We start from the raw sequence: 20,624 nt of genomic DNA, 5'->3' as shown, positions 1-20,624 counted from the left end.
CAGCAGGTGCTCGGGGGTCCCTGTGGTCAGAAGCCCTTGCCGTGACGAAGCTGGACTCTGACGGAGGTCACAACAGAGTAGGTGGCACCGTGACTGTCCAAGAAGGCAAGTGCCCCTGGATGCCCCGGCCCGTGGTCCAGGTGGAGTTGCCCAGAAGGTGTTTGCTTCACTTCCTGCCCACGGGAGGCTTGCTCTCACATCAGAGGTCGGCCAGAAACCCAGGAGCTCTGTGCAGAATGAGGCCGTTACCAGATACGCATTTCTGAGCATAAACCACCATGTCCCAGGAGGAAGAGGGGAGAGCTGTTTCCACCCTCTTTTCCCTGAATCTTCTTGTCTGCAGGCCCCACAGTGCCTCACCCGACCTGCCCCGTGGGGCCGGGGCTTCTCAGTTCTCCCAGGTCAGCCCCTTCCCGGGGACAAGGTGGGCAGAACGGGGAAGGGGGCAGAGAACAGAGCACACAGAGGTGCTGCCTTCTGGGGTCAGAGACCTCAGCCCTGTGGCTGTGACCCAGGGCACACGGGTCCACCCTGCAGACAGGACTCTGCTCCTGGGACAGTGCACTCGGGACAAGTGCCCGGAGGACAGAGGGACCTGGGTGTGCCTTCCCGCGTGCGGGAGAGGGGGTGAGGCACGGAGCCCTTCCCCGCTGGGCTGAGCTGGATGCTTGGAGAGAGGAGCGGAAATATCTTGCCCCTTGCAGAGCCGTGAACGCTGGGGTGTGCTGTGTGAAGGCAATGGGGGGATCATTTTGTACGGCAAGCCAGCAGTCCCCATTTCCATTTGCTAAAACGGGTCTTCGTGTTCTAAGGCTGCTAAGCGTGGACGTTTTGTACCAGACTTAACTACCTCTGGCACGCTAATTGTACCCTCTGGGATTTGGGGACAGTTAAAGAGGAGAGGGAACATGGCAGCCATCCAGAATCATACATTGTGATTAAGCCAGAGGAATGTATATGTATTACTTAAAATGTGCATAAACGATACGTGAAATTAATTCTGCATCACACAGCTGGCTCGGTCCGGTGGAGACCAGGCGTGACCAGTGGGCAGATTTCTCCTGGGGGATCACGTTGTTTACCTGCCGCCAGCTCTTTGCTTCAGTTGCGCAGGCGCCCCTGTGGCACAGGAAGCGGGCTCTTTGTTCTGGATGAGCCTGTGCCTGTTAACTGTTGTCACTCCTCTGTCTCCGGGGTAATAACCCTCCATTAAGTCTCTAATTGGCTCCGCTCTCCCGTCACTGGAGAGGCTGGGTGGTGGTGGCAGTGGGGGCTGGGCTGCTCCCCGCACGGCGGTCCGGGCACTGGGTCTCTCCGAGAGGAGGGCGTGGTGTGACCATCTGTCTACGTGGCTCCCGGTTCCGACGGAATCAGCACGACCCAGAGGCAGCAAACCTACAGCACAGACCCGTCCGGCATCTGGGGAGAACCAAGTCAGTTCCGGTCGACGTGCAGCTTCTTTCTTAACAGCCGGGCTTGGAGCCAGAGGGGAAGGAGCCCAGGAGCTCCGTGGGATGATGACCTGAGTCTGACTGGGCCTCCCATCAGGGGGATCTTTTGGAGCCCACGTGTCTTTGCGTCTGAGCGTATCCACTTCTTGCGAAGGATACATGCCCAGGTGCATGGTCTGCCCTCAGCCAGCGTCCAGGGAGGTGATGGCTGTCAGCAGCTACCGGGGCTGGAGGCTGAGACCCCTCCACTCTTCGCCCACCAGGAGCACGGCTTAGGGCCCCCCACCCCACCAGGGGCTGCGACAGCATCACTCACCTGCTTCCAGCTGCTTCTTATTCCCCCGGGCCCCACTTCACGTGTCATCCAGAACTTTTTCAGGCCAGGCAGAATCACGGCTCTAGGACCCCAGGACACCTCCGAGAGTGGGGAGACGGGTTGGCTGAGGCTGGCCTCACACAGCCTTTGGGGTGCTGGCAGGGGCTACCTCTGCACCCCTCTCTGCGCCCACGGGAGCATGAGCCCCTCCCTGCCTCTGTGATCGAGGCTGCCAGCCCCTCGGTAATTCTGGCGGAAGTGTCCCATCCCCTGGGGGTGGATGCACACGCCCCAGACTTTCTCATGTGGGCAGACCCTCGCTGACCCGCTTTCTCAGGGAACTCATCGCTCCCCGGGCCCTTCAGTCGCTGTAGCCCTGATGGTGCCAAGTTTGGTGGGACTAGGTCTCGTCTTTGAAAACCCCAAAGTGCGGTCTTCAAGGAGGAGGTGAGGGTGCGTGTCCTGCACAGACACCGCCTGCCTCTCGCTGTCGGAAACTCTCCTGAGGTTTAGATTCTACTCCATCCTTCCTCCCCTTTAGGTCAGGGTCCACAGAAGCAGCACTTAGGACAGAGCTCCCAGAGCCCGGAGGTACTGAGGAGTGGTTCCAGGAAAGGGGCAGAGGAAGGCGGGCGGGGTGTGGTGGTTGGGGGAAGGGCTGGGCTAAGAGGATGTGGTCTCAGCAGGAGGCCAATCACCGAGGTTTTGCCCCACGCCCTTGACCCCACCAGGCTGCTAGGAGAAGCAATCCCAGGGCAGGCATGGTCTCCAGGTGCAGCAGTGAACCTCTGAGCACAGCTACCCAGAGCCCAGGACAGACTAGCTCAGGAGCCGGGGACTGTGTCCCTGCCCATAAGGTTGATCCGCATGGAAGGGCATTAGTATGACCATGCCTGGGGTCCTGGACAAAGCTGGAAAATTAACAGAAAAGAATAGAAGATAGAATAGAAGTTAGAAGGGACTTAAGAAATCATCTGGGACTAGACCTGCGTCCACCAGCCTGCTTTTATAAATGAGGACACTGAGTCCACAGCGGTGAGATCACTGCCTGAGGTGCTGAGACACACAGAGGCAAAGCCATCCTGGACGGCAGGGCTCCACGCCCCTGGGCTCCTGAGTGCCCCCCAGTGACTCTGGAGGAGGGAACAGACCAGTCAGCCATGACGTTGAGGCCACTGGGGGTGGGGCTGTGGCGCCCAGATCACTGGTGTGCTTGTGTGTGCGTGCACACTTGTATATGCACGTGTGGGGATGCATGTGTGGGTGCACACATGTGAGTGTGTGTGCATGTGCATCTACGCATAAGTGTGTACTCGTGTGTGCACACACACGTGTATATGCTGTGTGTCAATGCACGTGTGTGCGTGCACAAGTGTGAGTGTGTGTGCATGTGCCTTTATGCACAAGTGTGTGTGTGCATACGTGTGAATGTATGTGTGTGCATGTGTGTGCACACACAAGCGTGTGTGCATGTGTATGGGTGGAGGGGTGCTGAGCACAGGATGACGTCCTGCCAGACCAGCTGTACCTGTCCGGTGTATCTGCTGTAAAGGTTCATTGTACTGCAGGTGCCATCAGGGGTCCCGGGGTCACACAGCAGCTCCTAAATTTGTAAATAGACAGACAAGGGCGCAGCGAGTCAAAGCTGCACCTGGACTTTCCCACTCAGGCCAAGCGCAGTCAGACAGTGAAAAGATATCGTCGCGACTGTCACAAACCAGCCTACTCGCTGCCAGGAGCTTTGGTCTTGGAGCTCTTTTTCCAGCTGCAGCCTGGCCAAAGAAGGCTTTAGAAGCCTGTGTGTGGGCAGTGACCAGCCGCCTGCGTGCACCAGACCAGACAGATGGATGCCCTCCGTGTTAGAGGGTGCCCAGGACTGGGCTTCACCCTCTGCACTGCTGAGGGTCTGCTGGCTTCTTACTCGACATCGCCTGCATTCTGATCTAGCTGAAGCTGCAAACAGCCTGCATTCACACCAGGCAAACCTCCCCCCACCCCACCCCCTGGTGCGCAGATAACCCAAGTGGGCTACTCGTGGTGCTAAGAACATGTGCTGAGTGCTGCCAGGAGCGCAGCCCCCAGCCCCGGCAGGAGGCACTCCGTCACCCTGCAGAGCATCTGAGAGGGAAGGGGCTGTGCTCCTGGCAGGGTTTATGGTCCCTGCTGGCCCAGAATTCTGTGCGAGAACTCACAGTGGCAGAATTGTACATAATGTACAGAACAGCATAATTACCTGCAGCTTTATACACAGTGAAAGCTTCCTAAGCCAGACGACTTCTGCACCGGCAGGCAGGCAGCTTCCTCCCACGAGAGGTCACCTGTGCCCTGTCGGGGCCCGCTGGGGGTGGCAGGCAGACCCGTGCATCGGGCAGGTCCTTGTCCAGCTCGCCAGTCCTGCCCCTCAGGTCTGGCCTTTGTTGGCCCGTCATCCAGTCTCTAGTAAAGGCTGACCCTCACGTTTGCCTCAGCTTTCCCGCAGTGACGGGCATGTTAGAATAACACAAATGTCCATCACAGGCCCCCCCCACACAGATGATGGAACGGAGATCACGGAGGGTGAGGGCAGCTCTCAAGGTCACCTGAAGGTCAAGGGCAGGCCTAGAGCTGGATGGTGCATCCACTGAGAAGGCAGGTCATGGCCTTCTACCTGGATGACCAGGCCAGCAGGGGCCTATACAGTGTGGGGGTCTAGGTTGCTGCTGGCCAGATGCAGACCCTGGTGCTGGTGCCCAGGATGGGGAGGGGTCAAGGGTGAGGTCTACTGGTCGTCAACCTGTGGAAACTCACATCTCACAGCTCTGGAGGTCAGAATCCAACCCCATGGGGCTGAATCCAGGTGGGGAGGAGGGGGCTGATTCCCTCCCAAGGCTCAGGGGAGACTGCTCTAGACTTTCCAGCTTCTAGAGACACTGGCATCCACAGCCACTTCTTCCAACATCAAGGCCAGAGTGGCGCATCCTCTGACCTCTGTCTCCACCCATCCTGTGTGTGTGTCTGTCTGTCTGTCTTCTGCTTCCATCCTCCCATCCCCTTCTCTCACTCTGACTCCCAGCCTCCCTCTTCCCTTATGAGGACCCTTCTGATGACACTAAACTTGCCTGGACAGCCCAGCCTACTCCCTGCATCTCAAGACAGGAACTTAATCACACCTGAGAGGTCCCTTTTGCCCTGTAAGGTAACATTCATAGGTTCTTGGGAGTAGGATGTAGACCTCTTTGGGGTCGTTATTTGGCTCACCACTCCCATGAACCCTGCCTGGCTGCGGAGTAAATCAGACAGACCATCTAAAGGTCATTTCTACGTAGGGATCTGGTCTGCACAGAGTTTCAGAACATGAGGCTAGCCCCTGCACTAAGCCTCTGTCTGGCCCACGGGAAGTGGCCCGCTGGTCTGAGCACAGAGGCTCAAGGGTGGGCGTGATTTTCTCTGTGGGAAGCAGACTGGTGTGTGCTGCCTGGATCCAGAAAGGGGGCAGGCAACCAGGTGTGTCTGATGGTAAGGCAGGAGCTGGTGCTCAGGAGGCCGGCAAGTGCCCAGAAGTGTCCCTGATCCCTCAAGAAATCAATGACCAGAGGGCTTCAGTCCACGAGGACTAGTCCTGCCCATTCCTGCAGCTTCTGAGGAGCCTGGGGAGAGTCCTGGAGCTTCCCGGGCCCTCAGAGGTCACTAGGATGCTGAGGTCATGGGAGGGGAGAGGCCTAACCCCAGAAGAATCTTCTGGAAGGGCCAGACCAGAGGCAGGACAGAGCTCACTTCTCTGCACCATCACGAGACTGGTCACAGGACAGCCTGAGGCCGCTCCGGTGACCTCGACCGGCTGTGTTGCTGGGACACACTGAGGCCGGGTCTGAATTCCCGTGTGCGTTCCCACACTGCAGACTCACTCCGCGGAAAGGGAGCTCTTCCTTTCCTTTGTTTTTCTTTTCTTCACTATTTCTCCTTTGCAATCTTTCCTTCTCTCTGATAAACTTTCACAGAGATGAAGTCTTAAAATTGCATATTATTCCTTTTGGAGATTTTCATTTCCTCCATGTGAAAATGCAAAGCTAATTCTTTGCTCTTCTGAAAGCAAAGCGGGACACCTCAACAGGGCTGAGGTTGCTGATTCCAGCAGCCGGGTTGCTGGTTCTCAGCTGGAGAGGGATGGGCTGTGGCCTCTGTGTGGCTCCATGAACCCTGCTGCTCAGTCACCGTCCAATCGGGGAAGTTTACTGGGAACCAAGGTCTGTGTTACGGTCCTTGGACCCAAAGCCAGAGTGGGAATCCAACTGAAAGGAGAGCTGGCCTTTGGGAAGAGCTCAGAACTCCTGGGACCCAGTTGAGCCTCTCATGTCTCTGAACTTTGCTGTCCTTACCAGTAGAAGGAAGGCCAGGTAGCTGTCTGCCTATGAATCGAATGAGAGAATGTATGAGAAACATCTGAGAATCACCCTGAAAAGCCAGACATCGCTATTATTATTCATACTTTGTAAAATACTACTTTTGTGAATGTGTGGATTTCAGCCCCAAGGGCATTTTGGGTTTGGACGCATGCCTGCACTAACCTGTCTGCGAATGCAGGAAACATAAGAGACTCGGGTTTGATCCCTGGGTCAGGAAGCTCCCCTGGAGGAGGGCATGGCAACCCACCCCAGTTTTCTTGCCTGGAGAATCCCATGGACAGAGGAGCCTGTCAGGCTACAGGCCATGGGATTGCAGAGAATCAGACACGACTGATCGACTTAGAACACACACTATGGTCTTTTGATGCATGCCTCTCAGGGAGACTAAGAGCGGTTTCTCGATTTGCACAGGTGTGTGGTCTGGACGGGCGATGACCGAGTTTTCTTCTTCAACCCGACGATGCAGTTGTCCGTCTGGGAGAAGCCGATGGACTTGAGGAACCGCGGGGACCTCAACAGGATCATCGAAGACCCTCCGCACAAGCGCAAGCTGGAGGCGGCAGCAAGTAACTAAGACAGCCGGGCCCTGGGCACCCACCTGTAGGAGAGTCTAGACTCTACATCCTTTAGCGGGAGAGGAGAGCACAATGCCCGGTTGTGCTGGCAGTTGATTTTGAAGGACTCATGCTCCCTGTTTCAGAATTTAGTCATTAAGTTTTTATGGCACTTTCTGCAGAAACTTTGATCCTTCCACGGGATCGGTTCTGGCGTTCTCTTTGCATTGCGTAAATTTACAAACCCAGAGAAGGTTATCCTTCAGCCACCGGGAGCTTCCTTTCCAGCTCAGATATTAGCCTGCATTTAACCTTCTCTCTTAAAAAGTTGTTTTCTATTATCAAATTAATGGGTATTGGTTAAGCATTCTAGAAAATGCAAAGCAGTCTCACCAGGTAAACTCATCTGTGGTGATCACTTTGATGTGCTAGTTCTGTTGCTGGCCAGAATCTTGGCCTTCTCTGCCCACCGAAGCCAAAGGAAAAATACAGAGAGTGTGGAGGAGATACAAAGGTGGCTTTAATTCTCACCTGGCTGAGAGGGGAAGACAGCAGGCTCAGGCCTCCAGAACTGTGTCCCCATCCACGGGGAGTCTTGTTCAGTCTCTCAGTCGTGTCCAGCTCTTTGTGAGCCCGTGGACTGCAGCGCGCCAGGCTTCGCTGTCCATCACCATCTCCCGGAGCTTGCTCAAATTCATGTCCATTGAGTCAGTGATGCCATCCACCCATCTCATCCTCTGTCACCCGCTTCTCCTCCTGCTCTCAATCTTTCCCAACATCAGTCTTTTCCATTGAAGCAGCCCTTTGCGTCATGAGGAGTCTAGGGGCTTATGTAAGATGAGGGCTCACAGTCAGGAGTCAGTGAAGACGAACAAAGCTGTTAGGGTCTTGATTTCCCCCTCTCGCATTGTTTCAAAGAAGGCCACAGGCCAGTGCCAGCAGCCCAGCAACCGCATCTGTCAGTCCCTGGGGCTGCAGCCTTCTTTCTGATATGTGACTACAGGGGGAAGGGTGTCCTGAGGGTAAACACCAGACACAGGATGTATTTAGCATCGAGTCAAAGGAAATAGGTGTGAAGTGTAGCTCCTGCAGAGTTAAGGGGCAGAAAAGCAAACTTAGTTATAGACATGCAGAGTTAGAAGCAGTTAAAGTAAAAAAAAAAAAAAAAAAACTAGGAATGTTCAGGCCTACTCACTGTTCTCCTTATCTTCTTTATTCTCAGGAAAGGTGAAAGTCTTTAAGTCCTGTCTGACTCTTTGCAACCCCATGGACTGTAGCCTGTCAGGCTCCTCTGTCCATGAAATTCTCCAGGCCAGAATACTGGAGTAGGTAGCCATTCTCTTCTCCAGGGGACCTTCCCAACCCAGGATTGAGGCCAGGTCTCCCACATTGCAGCCGGGTTCTTTAGTCTGAGTCACAAGGGAAGTTAAAGAAAAAAACCCATTCCTTTTTTTCCCTTTTTACTGCAACAGTTTCTTTGCTCTTTTTTTCCCCATCATTTGGTTTTTGCTCCAGATGTTGTAAGACTGCCCCTTGAGACTACATGTCATAATTGGTAACATGTAACCATGAAATTAAAAGACGCTTACTCCTCGGAAGGAAAGTTATGACCAACCTAGATAGCATATTCAAAAGCAGAGACCTTACTTTGCCAAAAAAGGTCCGTCTAGTCAAGGCTATGGTTTTTCCTGTGGTCATGTATGGATGTGAGAGTTGGACTGTGAAGAAGGCTGAGCACCGAAGAATTGATGCTTTTGAACTGTGGTGTTGGAGAAGACTCTTGAGAGTCCCTTGGACTGCAAGGAGATCCAACCAGTCCATTCTGAAGGAGATCAGCCCTGGGATTTCTTTGGAAGGAATGATGCTAAAGCTGAAACTCCAGTACTTTGGCCCCCTCATGCGACGAGTTGACTCATTGGAAAAGACTCTGATGCTGGGAGGGATTGGGGGCAGGAGGAGAAGGGGACGACAGAGGATGAGACGGCTGGATGGCATCACTGACTCGATAGACGTGAGTCTGAGTGAACTCTGGGAGTTGGTGATGAACAGGGAGGCCTGGCGTGCTGCGATTCATGGGGTCGCAGAGAGTCGGACACGACTGAGCGACTGAACTGAACTGAACTGAACCTTCTCCATCATGCACCCATTCCAGAGCTTTGTAGGAAGTCCATCCACTCTTTGTTTGAAGGGTGCTTGGATTCACCTAAAGTACATGTGGAGAAGGGAAAAGGTCTTTCCCAGCTGCAGAGGAATCCAATGCGTGGCAGAGAGATAGCTGTTCAGAAGCTGCCCCAGCAAATCTCATTTTCCCGAGAGCCAGAGCAGAACACTTCCATGTGTTCAGATCCGCCGATTAGGTCTTACACATTGTTCATCAGTTGTGTTGGGAAAGGTGCACTCCCTGAGCACGTGGGTTGAAACAGTCTTGGCTTCACTGAGATCTTGAGATCACAGTTTTCCCTGACTGACCCGCAGAGCTTGGCTGAAAGGCCGGGAAATGGAATCTTGACCTCTGGAGTGAGTGTTTGCTTTAGCTTTGGAGTGGTTTTTGAGTATTTTTGAGCCCATCTCAAGTGACGCTAACACAGATAACACAGATCAGCCTATGCTGGATCCAGAGCATTTGAATGGAACTTTAGGAGAAAGTGTCTTAAAAGCTTCGTCAACATTTTGATCAGTGCTAACGGACATGGACAGGTTGCTCTTGCAAAGCTGGCAGCAGTCTGCTGAGATGGAGTGATGGATACCGATAACTCCGTCAACTGAGAAAGTACACCCCACCTGCAAGTTGAGAGTTAAGTCTTATTTGGCAGACATTTTTAGGACTTCAAGCCCAGGAGACAGCATCTCAAGTGACCTTGAGAGAACTATTCTGAGCAAGCCAGGTTCCATAGAAGTTTTACAACAAAGGTCAGGTAGTCTGAACACCCAAAGATTATTGTTTGCTAAAGAAAACCAGATATCCCAAAGTAAGGAATTTAGTGCCTTTCAATGTATGGGAAAGTGCAAGAGTGTGGGCTTAGTGAAATCTTTCCTTCCATATGCACCTCGGCTTGTCTGGGGCCAGTGCCCTGTGTTTTCACACCCTGAGTTCCTCTGGGGCTTACCGTGGGCAGCGGGAGTCTTCTGACGGCTGCTAGGTGCCGTATTCTCCTTCCTGAGTGCCCTCACGGCTCACCGGCTCACGCTGGAGGGCTGCGGTCACTGGCGACTGTGGCATCCTTGTTTCCTGGTGTGGCAGGGAGTGTTCCGTTTCTCGGTACATTCCCCTCTCGTAAGATGATGAGTGCACCCCCAGAGCATCAGCTCGAGCCAGCTGACTCTGAGAAGCGAATGTTCCAGATGCAGATCTCAGTCTGTAACACAAGCTGTTCTCAGGGACAGCGAGAACTGGGCTGTGAATTTGCTCCCTCCTTTGACTGAGTCATCCATTATCTGAAAAGATGCTTTGCGTGCTGAATGAAGGCTTGAACCAAAACCCCTCACACACAGACACCCGGCGCCCAACGTCCTCACCGTCACCACCTGTGGGGCTGGTGTCCCGAGACCTGCCAACCCCTGGAGGACGTTCAGGTGCAGCTTGTCACGGGGATACTTACTTGCAAACAATGTGGGCAGTCTCCTCGCTCCTTCCTGCAGCTTGCATTCTCAGAGATAATTGGGTGCTGTTTCTTTATTTTTCCGAGGCCTGGCAGGGATGAGAAAGGATGGAACTTGTTAGCAGTCAGGACACAGTTGGTCACCTGTTTTTCTGCCCTGGACCAAGTTGAGCCAGGGCTACGAGAGCAGAGAGGGGTGAGCAGGGTCCTCCCCCACCCCGAGTCCTCTGCCCTTTCCAGGCTTCTGAGGTGGAGGACAGTATTAGAAGATTAACAAGCATGTTAGAAAAGTGAAGAGTTTATGTGAGCAAAAATCAATTCTGATGCTGAAGCCCCAAACCGGAAGTCGTTGGAGCCAGGGAAGGCTGGCCTGGTGCAGGCACAGAGGCAGAGCAGGGGGAATCAGCTGCCAGGCACCAGGAAGGCCTGCCTCCTGCCCCGCTGGCCCTCCTCAGCATCCCCACTGACTGGTAACCCTGAGGCTTTTACTGGCTCAGAGGTCTGTCCAATGGCCTCCTTGTATAATTAATTACAACAAGGACCTGAATTATCTGGGTCATAGATCAGGGCTTCATTTCACTCTGCTGGCCTGAATCTCATTTTGCACTTAAAAAGGTGGAGAATGGAGCCTTAAATCTAACAAACACAGCTGGAAATACCCGACTCTTATGGGCTTAACACATCAAGCCATTTTTGTCTGACCATTGTAATGGTGGCCCCTGAACCACTCTATCCAGATAGATGTGTGATCATAAATTTACAAGCAGCTACAAAATGAGCTTTAACCTTACTTACTCTTATTAAAAGAGGAAGAGCTGCCTTAAGCCGTCTTAAAAGTCTTTAACCTGCATCTTAAAGACATGCAAATGACCTCCGTTCTCAACTTCCAGTTTCAGAGCAGGAATTGACATTTAAATGGATAACTTGTAATTTCCTAAGATCCACTCACTGAAATTATTCTGTTTGCAGCAAAACAGGACAGGGAGTATTTCTGGAAGACTAATTAGCAATGAGCAGGCAGAGTTGCTGACCTCAGGCCACGAGCAAGGTGAATTTTTCCCTGGCTGATCACCTGTCATGACTCATCTAATGTTCTGACCCTAATTATTATAAGAATCAGCTCTAGGGAAGACTGTCCTTGGTATAGAATTTTGTTTTTCACATTGTGTTGGGCTATGAGTCATTATAGATTTAAATATTAAAACCTGTTTCTTGTCTGAAATGGAACCATTAAGCATTCCAATTGATATTCATTATTTTTCAAGAGGCAAGTAGAATTTGACAAAATACTTCCCTGGTGGCTCAGCTGCTAAAGAATCCACCTGCAGTGTCGGAGACCTGGGTTTGATCCCTGGGTTGGGAAGATCTCCTGGAGAACGGAACGGCTACCTACTCCAGCATTCTGGCCTGGAGAATTCCATGGACTGTATAGTCCATAGGATCGCAAAGAGTCAGACAGGACAGAGCGACTTTCACACTTTCACTTTCTGCCACATTTAACTGCAGTAGGTTTGGAGGGGTGTGTGTGTGTGTGTATTTTGTGTGCATACTAGGAATATCAGCATGGAAGGAGGAGTTAATATTGTCAGGCAACTATGGGAAAAGGGTGCAGAACTGCCAGAAGGACTAAGCCTTTCAACAGATAAAGAAAAGGCCCCCTTTTCTCCATTCTGTTTTCCTTGCCGAGAGGTTTAGCTAAAGGCCTGAATTATTTCCTAATCATCCTCCAGTGCATGCAGACTTTTATGGCTCTAGCAGACAGGCTGCTAGTTGGTAATAATGCCTGTTGAACTGCGAAGTGAGAAGGAGCAGCCTTCACGCCATGTCCGCTCCGTGTCCTGACATTCGGGGCTGCTACAGGCTCTTCCTTGGTGAGGACGCCCCACTCACGTTTGTCTTCCCTCCAGCTTCAGCATTTCCCAAATCTCTTAGCAGCTCAGTTCTGCCACCCGTGTTTACCTGAAGCACCAAAGACCTCTCTTCAGGGCAATGGGTAGTGGAGACTGAAGTGAAATGAAAAGTCGTGAGATACGTTTTATTCGGGGACCTCACTGAGGACTGTAGCCAGGGAGAGAGCCTCTCAGATCACTCTGAGGAGCTGCTCCAAACGGTGTTGACTTAAGCGCAATGTGAGAGTTGTGAGTCAAGTTTTATTTGTGGTGAAATGAAGACTGCAGCCTGGGAGGCAGCATCTTGGGTAGCTAGCAATGAGAGACAGCTCCGATGAGTCGGGGGCGGGTCAGTATATATGTGATTTTGGTGAAGGGGGAGTCCATGCAATCAGACACATATTTTTGCAGATTTCTACTAGTCTCATGAGGGTTACTGCTAGTCATGAGGGGCAGTCATCACCATGGAGGATTTTGGTGCTTTTATAGATATGAGGAGGTACAAGAACTGGGCTCATAAAATCAGCTCCTGAAAATATCTAGCTGCCTGAACACCTGTCCTGCCAGTTTCTTCAGAGCACAGAGAGCCTTGCTCCTGCTCTCCACCCTGAGCTCCTTCCAGGGGTGTTGAAGGTTGGCAGGTGCAGCAGAGCCTGATGTAACCCTTGTAGAGGTGGACGGCAGGTGCCAGTTTGTGGGTGACCAAGGTGAGGGAGGAGGTGGCGGTGGTTTAGTTACTAAGTTGTGTCCAACTCTTGGGACCCCAGGGACTGTAGCCAGCCAGGCTCCTCTGTCCACGGGATTCTTCAGGCAAGAATATTGGAGTGGGTTGCCATTTCCTTCTCCAGAGATAAGGGAGGAGCCAGGATATACAGGGGTTCTTCCTTAGGAAAAAAAATTTAATTGAACCCAAAAGACTACAGCTAATCACAAAAAACAGACATCTCAAGTAAACGATTTGTGCTTTTCTGTGTGCGGGAAGGTGCAAGAGTCAGACTCAGCGACATCTCTCCTGAGACGCACACCTTCACTATCAATGACCGGTGCCCTGCTTTTCTCTGCCCTGAAGTCCCCTCAAGGCTCAGCGTCAGGGCTGTGACTGATGGCTTGTTAGCAGGCAACGTTCTTTGTTTCCTGAAATGGCAGGTGACCTCTTTTGGTCCACAGTAGAAATTTTCCTGCCTTCTGGCCCCTGCTGCCTCATCACCTGCCCCATTCAGGATGGGGATCCTGTCCCTTCTGCCGGGGGTTTGGTGCAGTCTGGTAGGATGTACCAGAGGGTGATCAGATAAAACGCCTGTGAGTCTGTCCTCTAGGGTGGGGAGGCAGACAAGGCGGAGGACGATCTCCCAGCCTCTTTCCCCTGCCTTCTGTCTCCCGTGGGCACCTCCCAGAGGCTAAGGTGGACAGGGTGCTGCTGTGGGGTAGGGCAGGGGGCTTGCCTAGGCAGGAGGAGGGGGGGCGCCCTGGGGGGAAAGGGACCTCTTGGTTCCTCCATGCCTGCCACCTCCCCAGGAGCTGGTCACCACCCATATCAGCTCCCTGTTGCTGCTGTAACAGATGATCACAAGTTTAGTAGCTTGAACCAACACCAACTTGCTGCTTTCCAGTCCCGGAGGTCAGAAGCCCGACTGAAGTCTCCCTGGTGGGTCTGAGTTGCTTCTTTCTGGAGGCTCTCAGGCATAACTCACTTCCTGTGTCTTCCAGTCCAAGAGGCATCTGGTTTCTGGAGCCCCAAGGCTGGTTAGGAGCCTTCACCCCTGCCATGCAACCTAAGACATTCACAGTGGCTCCACTGGTAATGAAGCCGCCTGCACTGCGGGAGACCTGGGTTCGATTCCTGGGTTGAGAAGATCCACTGGAGAAGGGAAAGGCTACCTACTCCAGTATTCTTGGGCTTCCCTTGTGACTCAGATGGTAAAGAATCCACCTGCTATGTGGGAGACCTGGGTTTGATCCCTGGGTCGGGAAGATCCCCTGGAGAAGAGAAAGGCTACCCACTCCAGTATTCTGGCCCAGAGAATTCCATGGACTGTGTAGTCCATGAGGTCACAAAGAGTCAGGCATGACTGAGTGACTTTCACCTTCACTTTCTTTTCCAGGGTTTGGGTGTGGACCTCTTTGGAGGCCATTGGTCTGCAATCTTCTGTCTTTATGCCTATTTTGACAGTAGAGGGAATTAAAGAAAGCAGACCATTTGGCCTGCTCAAGGTCACATTCCTATCGAGCGGGGGACCAGGGATTTGCACTGTGGAGAGTCTGACTCCAGATCTAAGGAGGGCCAGCCTGGCCAGATGTCTTATGCGCATTAGATTAAAAGGGGCTCTGGTAAGCATTTTGCTTCCTGCTTGACACAGAAAAGTTGGGTGCGGGGAGCCAGGCACTTCCACCCTGCTTTGTCCCGACCCGTGATAGACTTGGCAGGATGTCACTTGGCTTCAGTTGAACTGTAAACATTTCAGCTGTTTTTATTCAAGGCAGATATACACTGACGATGACTTTCATTTCACCAAGAAGGGCATGAAGCCGTGCCTGTGAGTAAACACAGCTGTGACCTGTGAAAGGGTCACTTTCCCAAGTGCTGTTTGCCCAGGAACAATGCATCACTCTCCACGCCACAGGGGGCCAGGTGGCCGGTGCTCGGCCAGACCTGGGACCGCTGACAACGCAGATGCTGGTTGTTCCACAGAGTCAAGGATGAGCATCACCGCTCATCCACAAGGATTCTGGCGGGCGAGAGGGTACCTCTCCATGCAGATCACCTGGCCCCTCTTTGGGAGGAACCCTGGCCATCACCTGCCCTGTGTTCCGTCCACACCCTGACACCAGCTGGTGGCCTCACCCGCGCCTCCTCCGCACAAAGAATGAACCAGGCTTCTTGTTTGTTAACGCCATTATCAGATTGGCACCCACTCTGATTAGCCCTTGTAACAGGACCCAGCATAAAGCAGGTAAGTGTAGACAGGTCATCCCTGCAGAGAATCCCTCACTGACAGAATTTACCAGGTACCCTGTGATGCAAAGATGGGCACAATAAAGGACAGAAATGGAATGGACCTAACAGAAGCAGAAGATATTAAGAAGAGGTGGCAAGAATACGCAGAAGAACTATACAAAAAAGATCTTCACAACCCAGATAAACACAATGGTGTGATCACTCACCTAGAATGTGAGGTCAAGTAGGCCTTAGGAAACATCACTATGAACAAAGCTAGTGGAGGTGATGGAATTCCAATTGAGCTATTTAAAATCCTAAAAGATGATGCTGTGAAAGTGCTGCAGTCAATATGCCAGCAAATTTGGAAAACTCAACAGTGGCCACAGGACTGGAAAAGATCACTTTTCATTCCAATCCCAAAGAAAGGCAATGCCAAAGAATGCTCAAACTACCGCACAATGCATTCATTTCACACGCTAGCAAAGTAATGCTCAAAATTCTCCAAGCCAGACTTCAACAGTACATGAACTGTGAACTGCCAGATGTTCAAGCTGAATTTAGAAAAGGCAGAGGAACCAGAGATCAAATTGCCAACATCCGTTGGATCATAGAAAAAGCAAGAGGGTTCCAGAAAAATATCTATTTCTGCTTTATTGACTGCACCAAAGCCTTTGACTGTGTGGATCACAACAAACTGTTGAAAATTCTTCAAGAGATGGAATACCAGACCACCTGACCTGCCTCTTGAGAAATATGTGTGCAGGTCAGGAAGCAACAGTTAGAACTGGACATGGAACAACAGACTGGTTCCAAACAGGGAAAGGAGTACGTCAAGGCTGTGTATTGTCACCCTGCTTATTTAGCTTATATGCAGGGTACATCATGAGAAGTGCTGGGCTAGATGAAGCACAAGCTGGAATCAAGATTGCCAGGAGAAATCTCAATAACCTCAGATATGCAGATGACACCACCCTCATGGTAGAAAGTGAAGAACTAAAGAGCATCTTGATGAAAGTGAAGGAGGAGAGTGAAAAAAATGGCTTAAAGTTAAACATTCAGAAAACTAAGATCATGGCATATGGTCCCATTACTTCATGGCAAATAGATGGAGAAACAGTGGAAACAGTGACAGACTTTATTTTGGGGGGCTCCAAATTCACTGCAGATGGTGACTGCAGCATGAAATTAAAAGATGCTTGCTCCTTGGAAGAAAAGTTATGACCAACCTAGACAGCTTACTAAAAAGCAGAGACAGTACTTTGCCAACAAAGGTCCATCTAGTCAAAGCTATGGCTTTTCCAGTAGGATGTATGGATGTATGGATGTGAGAGGTGGACTATAAAGAAAGCTGAGCGCCAAAGAATTGATGCTTTTGAACTGTGGTGTTGGAGAAGACTCTTGAAAGTCTCTTGGACTGCAAAGAGATCCAACCAGTCAATCTCAAAGAAAATCAACCCTCAATATTCATTGGAAGGACTGATGCTCAAGCTGAAGTTGCAACACTTTGGCTACCTGATGTGAAGAATTGACTCATTTGAAAAGACCCTGATGCTGGGAAAGATTGGGGGCAGGAGGAGAAGGGGACGACAGAGGATGAGATGGTTGGATGGCATCACTGACTCAATGGACATGAGTTTGAATAAACTCTGGGAGTTGGTGATGGACAGAGAGGCCTGGTGTGCTGCAGTCCGTGGGGTCACAAAGAGTCCGACACACTAAGTGACTGAACTGAACTGAACTATGATGGGATGGAAGGTTCCAGAGCCCGGCGTGCAGGCCCCACAGGGATCCGTAACGCTCTGTAATGATGCTTTGTAAACACTCGCCTTCAGTTTGCTGGATGGGCAGGGCCAAGGCTTGTTCAGGTTTCTAGATGCCCCTGAATCAGTGCCGATAAAGCGGTTGTGTCCTGTCTCTGCCTTCAAGGCCCAGGACGTAGGAGAGACCGGAATAGCACTTCTCAAAGCAGTTTGCCTCAGAAACCAGTGCTTCACACTCCCCTGCTCACCTGACCCTGGATGAGGGCAGCCGTTGTAAAGGAATGGGAGACGTGATTCTCTCAGACTAAGAAGACCTCTGACTACCTGCTTCAACTATCCTGTTCACTCCACCTTTTCACAAATGGACGTGCCCTTCCTTGTCCATTAAACGCACAAAACAATGTATTGTGAAGACAGGCAGATTCTGTGTGTATGTGTGCTTTTAATAGAACGGCTGAGGAATTGACCTGCTCCGCTTTCTGCTTCTCATCACTATGGCTATCTTCCCAGTTTGCAGCAGTGGTAAAGAAATCTGCCTGTAATGCAAGAGATCCTGGTTCACTCCCTGGGTTGAGAAGATCCCTGGAGGAAGGCATGGCAACCCACTCCAGTACTCTTGCCCAGAGAACCCCATGGACAGAGGAGCCTGGTGGGCTACAGCCCATGGGGTCGCAGAGTCAGACATGACTAGAGCGACTGCGCACGTGTGCATGCACGAGTTCTGAGCCCTTCCCTTCGCACCCGTGCCCACCTTGACTAGACTCCGACATCTCCACCAGGTCTTTCCAGTTGGTGGACTTCCAGGTCACTGGTTTTTCATGCACACACAGAATACTGATAAGAATACCTTCGTACGCATATAGTTATCTCAGGAGCATTTGTGAGTACTTTCATTGTATAAATTCATAGTATTAGAATTACCAGTTTGAAAGGTACATGCATTTCACATTGTGACAGATATTGCTAAATCTTTCTCCAAAAAGATGGGCCAGTTCACACGCCTGCTGATAGATTCTGCTACTCTCATGAGCACTGTAGATCACCCAACCTTAAGCTTCTAAAACCATTCATTGTGTCCACTGGCATTTCTGTAATTATGAGAGAAATTGAACCCTTCGACTGGTTGGTTGGCCGTTTGTTTTGCTGTGCGTTCGTATGACGTGTGCGTTGTCTTTGTCATTGAATTATGTGACTGGGGGGCCACAGACGGGAGTGTGGGGAGAGAGTGTGGGTGAGAAGGAGCGGGCCCCTCCCCTCCTGTTAGCTTTGCTCTCGCGAGGGTCTTTCTCTAGACCCCTGGTTCTCAACAGGGCCGGGGGCTAGGACGCTCTGTCTCCTGGGGGGGAGTTTGGGTGGTTTCTGGAGACTTGTGGTTGTCAGTACTGGCAGGGACACCAGGCATCCGGGGTTGGAGACCAGGGATGCCACTCAGCACCCTGCGGGGCACAGGATGGCCTGTCGTCCAGCCCGCGTGTCCCTGGTGCCAGGGCTGGGGGGCCCTGCTCTGGGCTCAGGCGCCCGCCAGGGGAGTCTCCTGGGTCCCCTGACTGTGCCACGCTGGGCAGGGCAGGGTCTGGTGTGGACAAGCCATTGGCGGGAAGAGGCCGCCAGAACCCAGAGGCTGGGTGGACTGGGCTCGCTGGGTGCCTCTAGGGCGTGACCCACATCTCCTCGTCTTGTTTCAGCCCCACACCAGGCACTGAGAGCCAGCCAGAGAATAGCTGGGGCCGGAGCTGGAGGCATTATTGGGATTGCAGTCAGTGCGCATGGAGGACTGTTGGGTTTTATGAAAAGAAAAGGAGTGGAGGGCTTTTCCGTCGAGGATATTCACATTTCCCCGTAAACATCACATTCGTTACGAGCTTGTTACAGAGCCTCCTCAGGAAGGACGTGGGTTCGAGCCTTGCGGTGGGGGCGGTGGTCCAGCCCTGTCCCTGGGCCCGCCAGGGACGAGTTTCCGAGAAGGCTGCTTCCTGGGACGACAGACGCAGAATGAAAAGCAGGCGAGCAGGCAGTTGTGATGCCAGGGAGTGTCTGGGCATCGTTCAGCCTGTCAGGACCGAAATAATAACGCTCTGGAACCATCTTTATACTCATTTTTCCTCTTTCCTTTTGGAGACAAATATGAAACACCCAAGAACCTTTTTACTTTTTCATTCCGAAAGCTCATCAAACATTTACAGGGCCAGCCTCTTCAGAGTGTAAGGAGGGGACCTGACTTCAAAACCAATCTGGCTCTTAGAAAGTAGACACGTAGACAGCAGCGGTCCACAGGCTGTGTGCAGAGAACCCGGGTCCTTCACTGCAGGAGCCAGAGGGGGAGCCTGGGTCTGCAGTTCAAGCCCAGGGACGCGGAGGCAGCTTGGACAGAAGGGCCGGTCCAGGCCCGTGTCCTGCGAGGGGTGGGGTCAGGTGGATGCACTCCCTCGCCCACCCTTCTGGAGGGTCTGACAGCCTTTCCACGGCCAGCAGCTAGAGATGACTTTTCTGTGCACAAGAGCAGCACAGATTTCTCTCCTGCTGAAGTATGGAAGGAGTGTGCAGTTATAGGATGGAGGCCCATCTTTAAGGGACGCCCCCTAGGATAGTTATTATAGTTACAGGACAGGGGTCCGTCTTTAAGGGAAGCCCAGTAGCATAGTTATAGGACTGAGGTCCATCTTTAAGGGAAATCTGTTTTCCTAATTTCAAGCTGAGCCTGCTGGAAGAGGTGCTTCCTGGTGGCTTGCCAAAGCTGCGAGCTCTGTATTGACCGTACCAACCTGACTTTCTTTCAGCCGAGCCCAGCGATGGATCGAGCTCTGAAGACAGCAGGGAAGACCCAGATGTGAAAACCAAGAGGAATCGGTAGGTGACCACGCCCTTCCCTGTGCGTCTTTCCTTGAGAAAGAAAAGTATCATTTTGACTCTGTTGACTGAGCCAGGAACGGGTTCAACCCCAAACAGAGGGTGGGGGATCCCAGCCAGTCTGGGAGCCCCGAGTCTACACTGGACGGCACCTCCCTCCGCGGCCTCCCTGGGCCCATGCTCAGCCCTGGCCTTGCTTCCGGGGCCCTGAGGAGTGGACGGAGCCATCGAGGTGCCGTGTGGGGCCGTGTGCTGGGTGAGGGGTGGGCTGGGGCTCCTGCAGCTCTGGCTCAGAGGTCTGGCTCTGTGGCTTGCCGGCTTCGAGACTTTGGGCAAAGTAACTCCACCAGGTCTCCATTCAGTAACTCCATTCAGGTTGATTCTCAACTCAAATCAGACGTGTCATCAGTGAGGCGGCTGACGCCTGGGTGAGGACCAATGACCCACAGTGGCGCCCGGAGAACACGTTCTCGCCCAAGTTTGCTCTTTACGACCCGTTGCAGGCACAGCACAGAAGGGAGGAGATCGGCCTCCCCTCAAGCCAGGGGTGGCTGTTCCCGCTTTAGCCCTCCTGGAAGGCCGGTCTGTGGCCCTTCCCTACTCACTTCCAGGCAAAGGGGTAAAATTCGAGGTCTGTGAGTCTGAGTTCCTGGAAGGGCAGGTGGATGAAAGGCACGGGGCAGGGAGGATGAGGGGCGTCGAAAGGGACCGCAAGCCCACTTCCTGAGCAGACGTGGTGCCGATGACCCTGCAGAGTGGGCCGCGTCCCGCCCAGCGGCACATCCAGTCCTGTTCCAGGGGTCCAAGCGCCCCCTCCCGTCGGGGGCACCCCAGGCCAGCGGCAGGAGTCCCAGAGCAGCGGTCAGGGTGTTGGCACTGTGTGTCTTC

The 20,624-nt window shown here is 52.5% G+C and overlaps 1 protein-coding gene across 1 annotated transcript in view; it reads left to right on the top strand.

Moving 5' to 3' along the window:
- Window positions 1–20,624, top strand: part of TCERG1L (transcription elongation regulator 1 like) — a 195,890-nt gene that overhangs the window by 136,448 nt on the left and 38,818 nt on the right. Inside the window, exons 6-7 of the mRNA XM_070780406.1 lie at window positions 6,561–6,715; window positions 19,667–19,736. Coding sequence (XP_070636507.1) covers window positions 6,561–6,715; window positions 19,667–19,736 — 225 coding nt within the window. The remainder of the gene's footprint in view (window positions 1–6,560; window positions 6,716–19,666; window positions 19,737–20,624) is intronic.

Source organism: Bos indicus, chromosome 26 (genome assembly GCF_029378745.1).
Source record: "Bos indicus isolate NIAB-ARS_2022 breed Sahiwal x Tharparkar chromosome 26, NIAB-ARS_B.indTharparkar_mat_pri_1.0, whole genome shotgun sequence".
Lineage (NCBI taxonomy): Eukaryota > Metazoa > Chordata > Mammalia > Artiodactyla > Bovidae > Bos > Bos indicus.
This window is presented reverse-complemented; position numbering and strand designations above follow the sequence as displayed.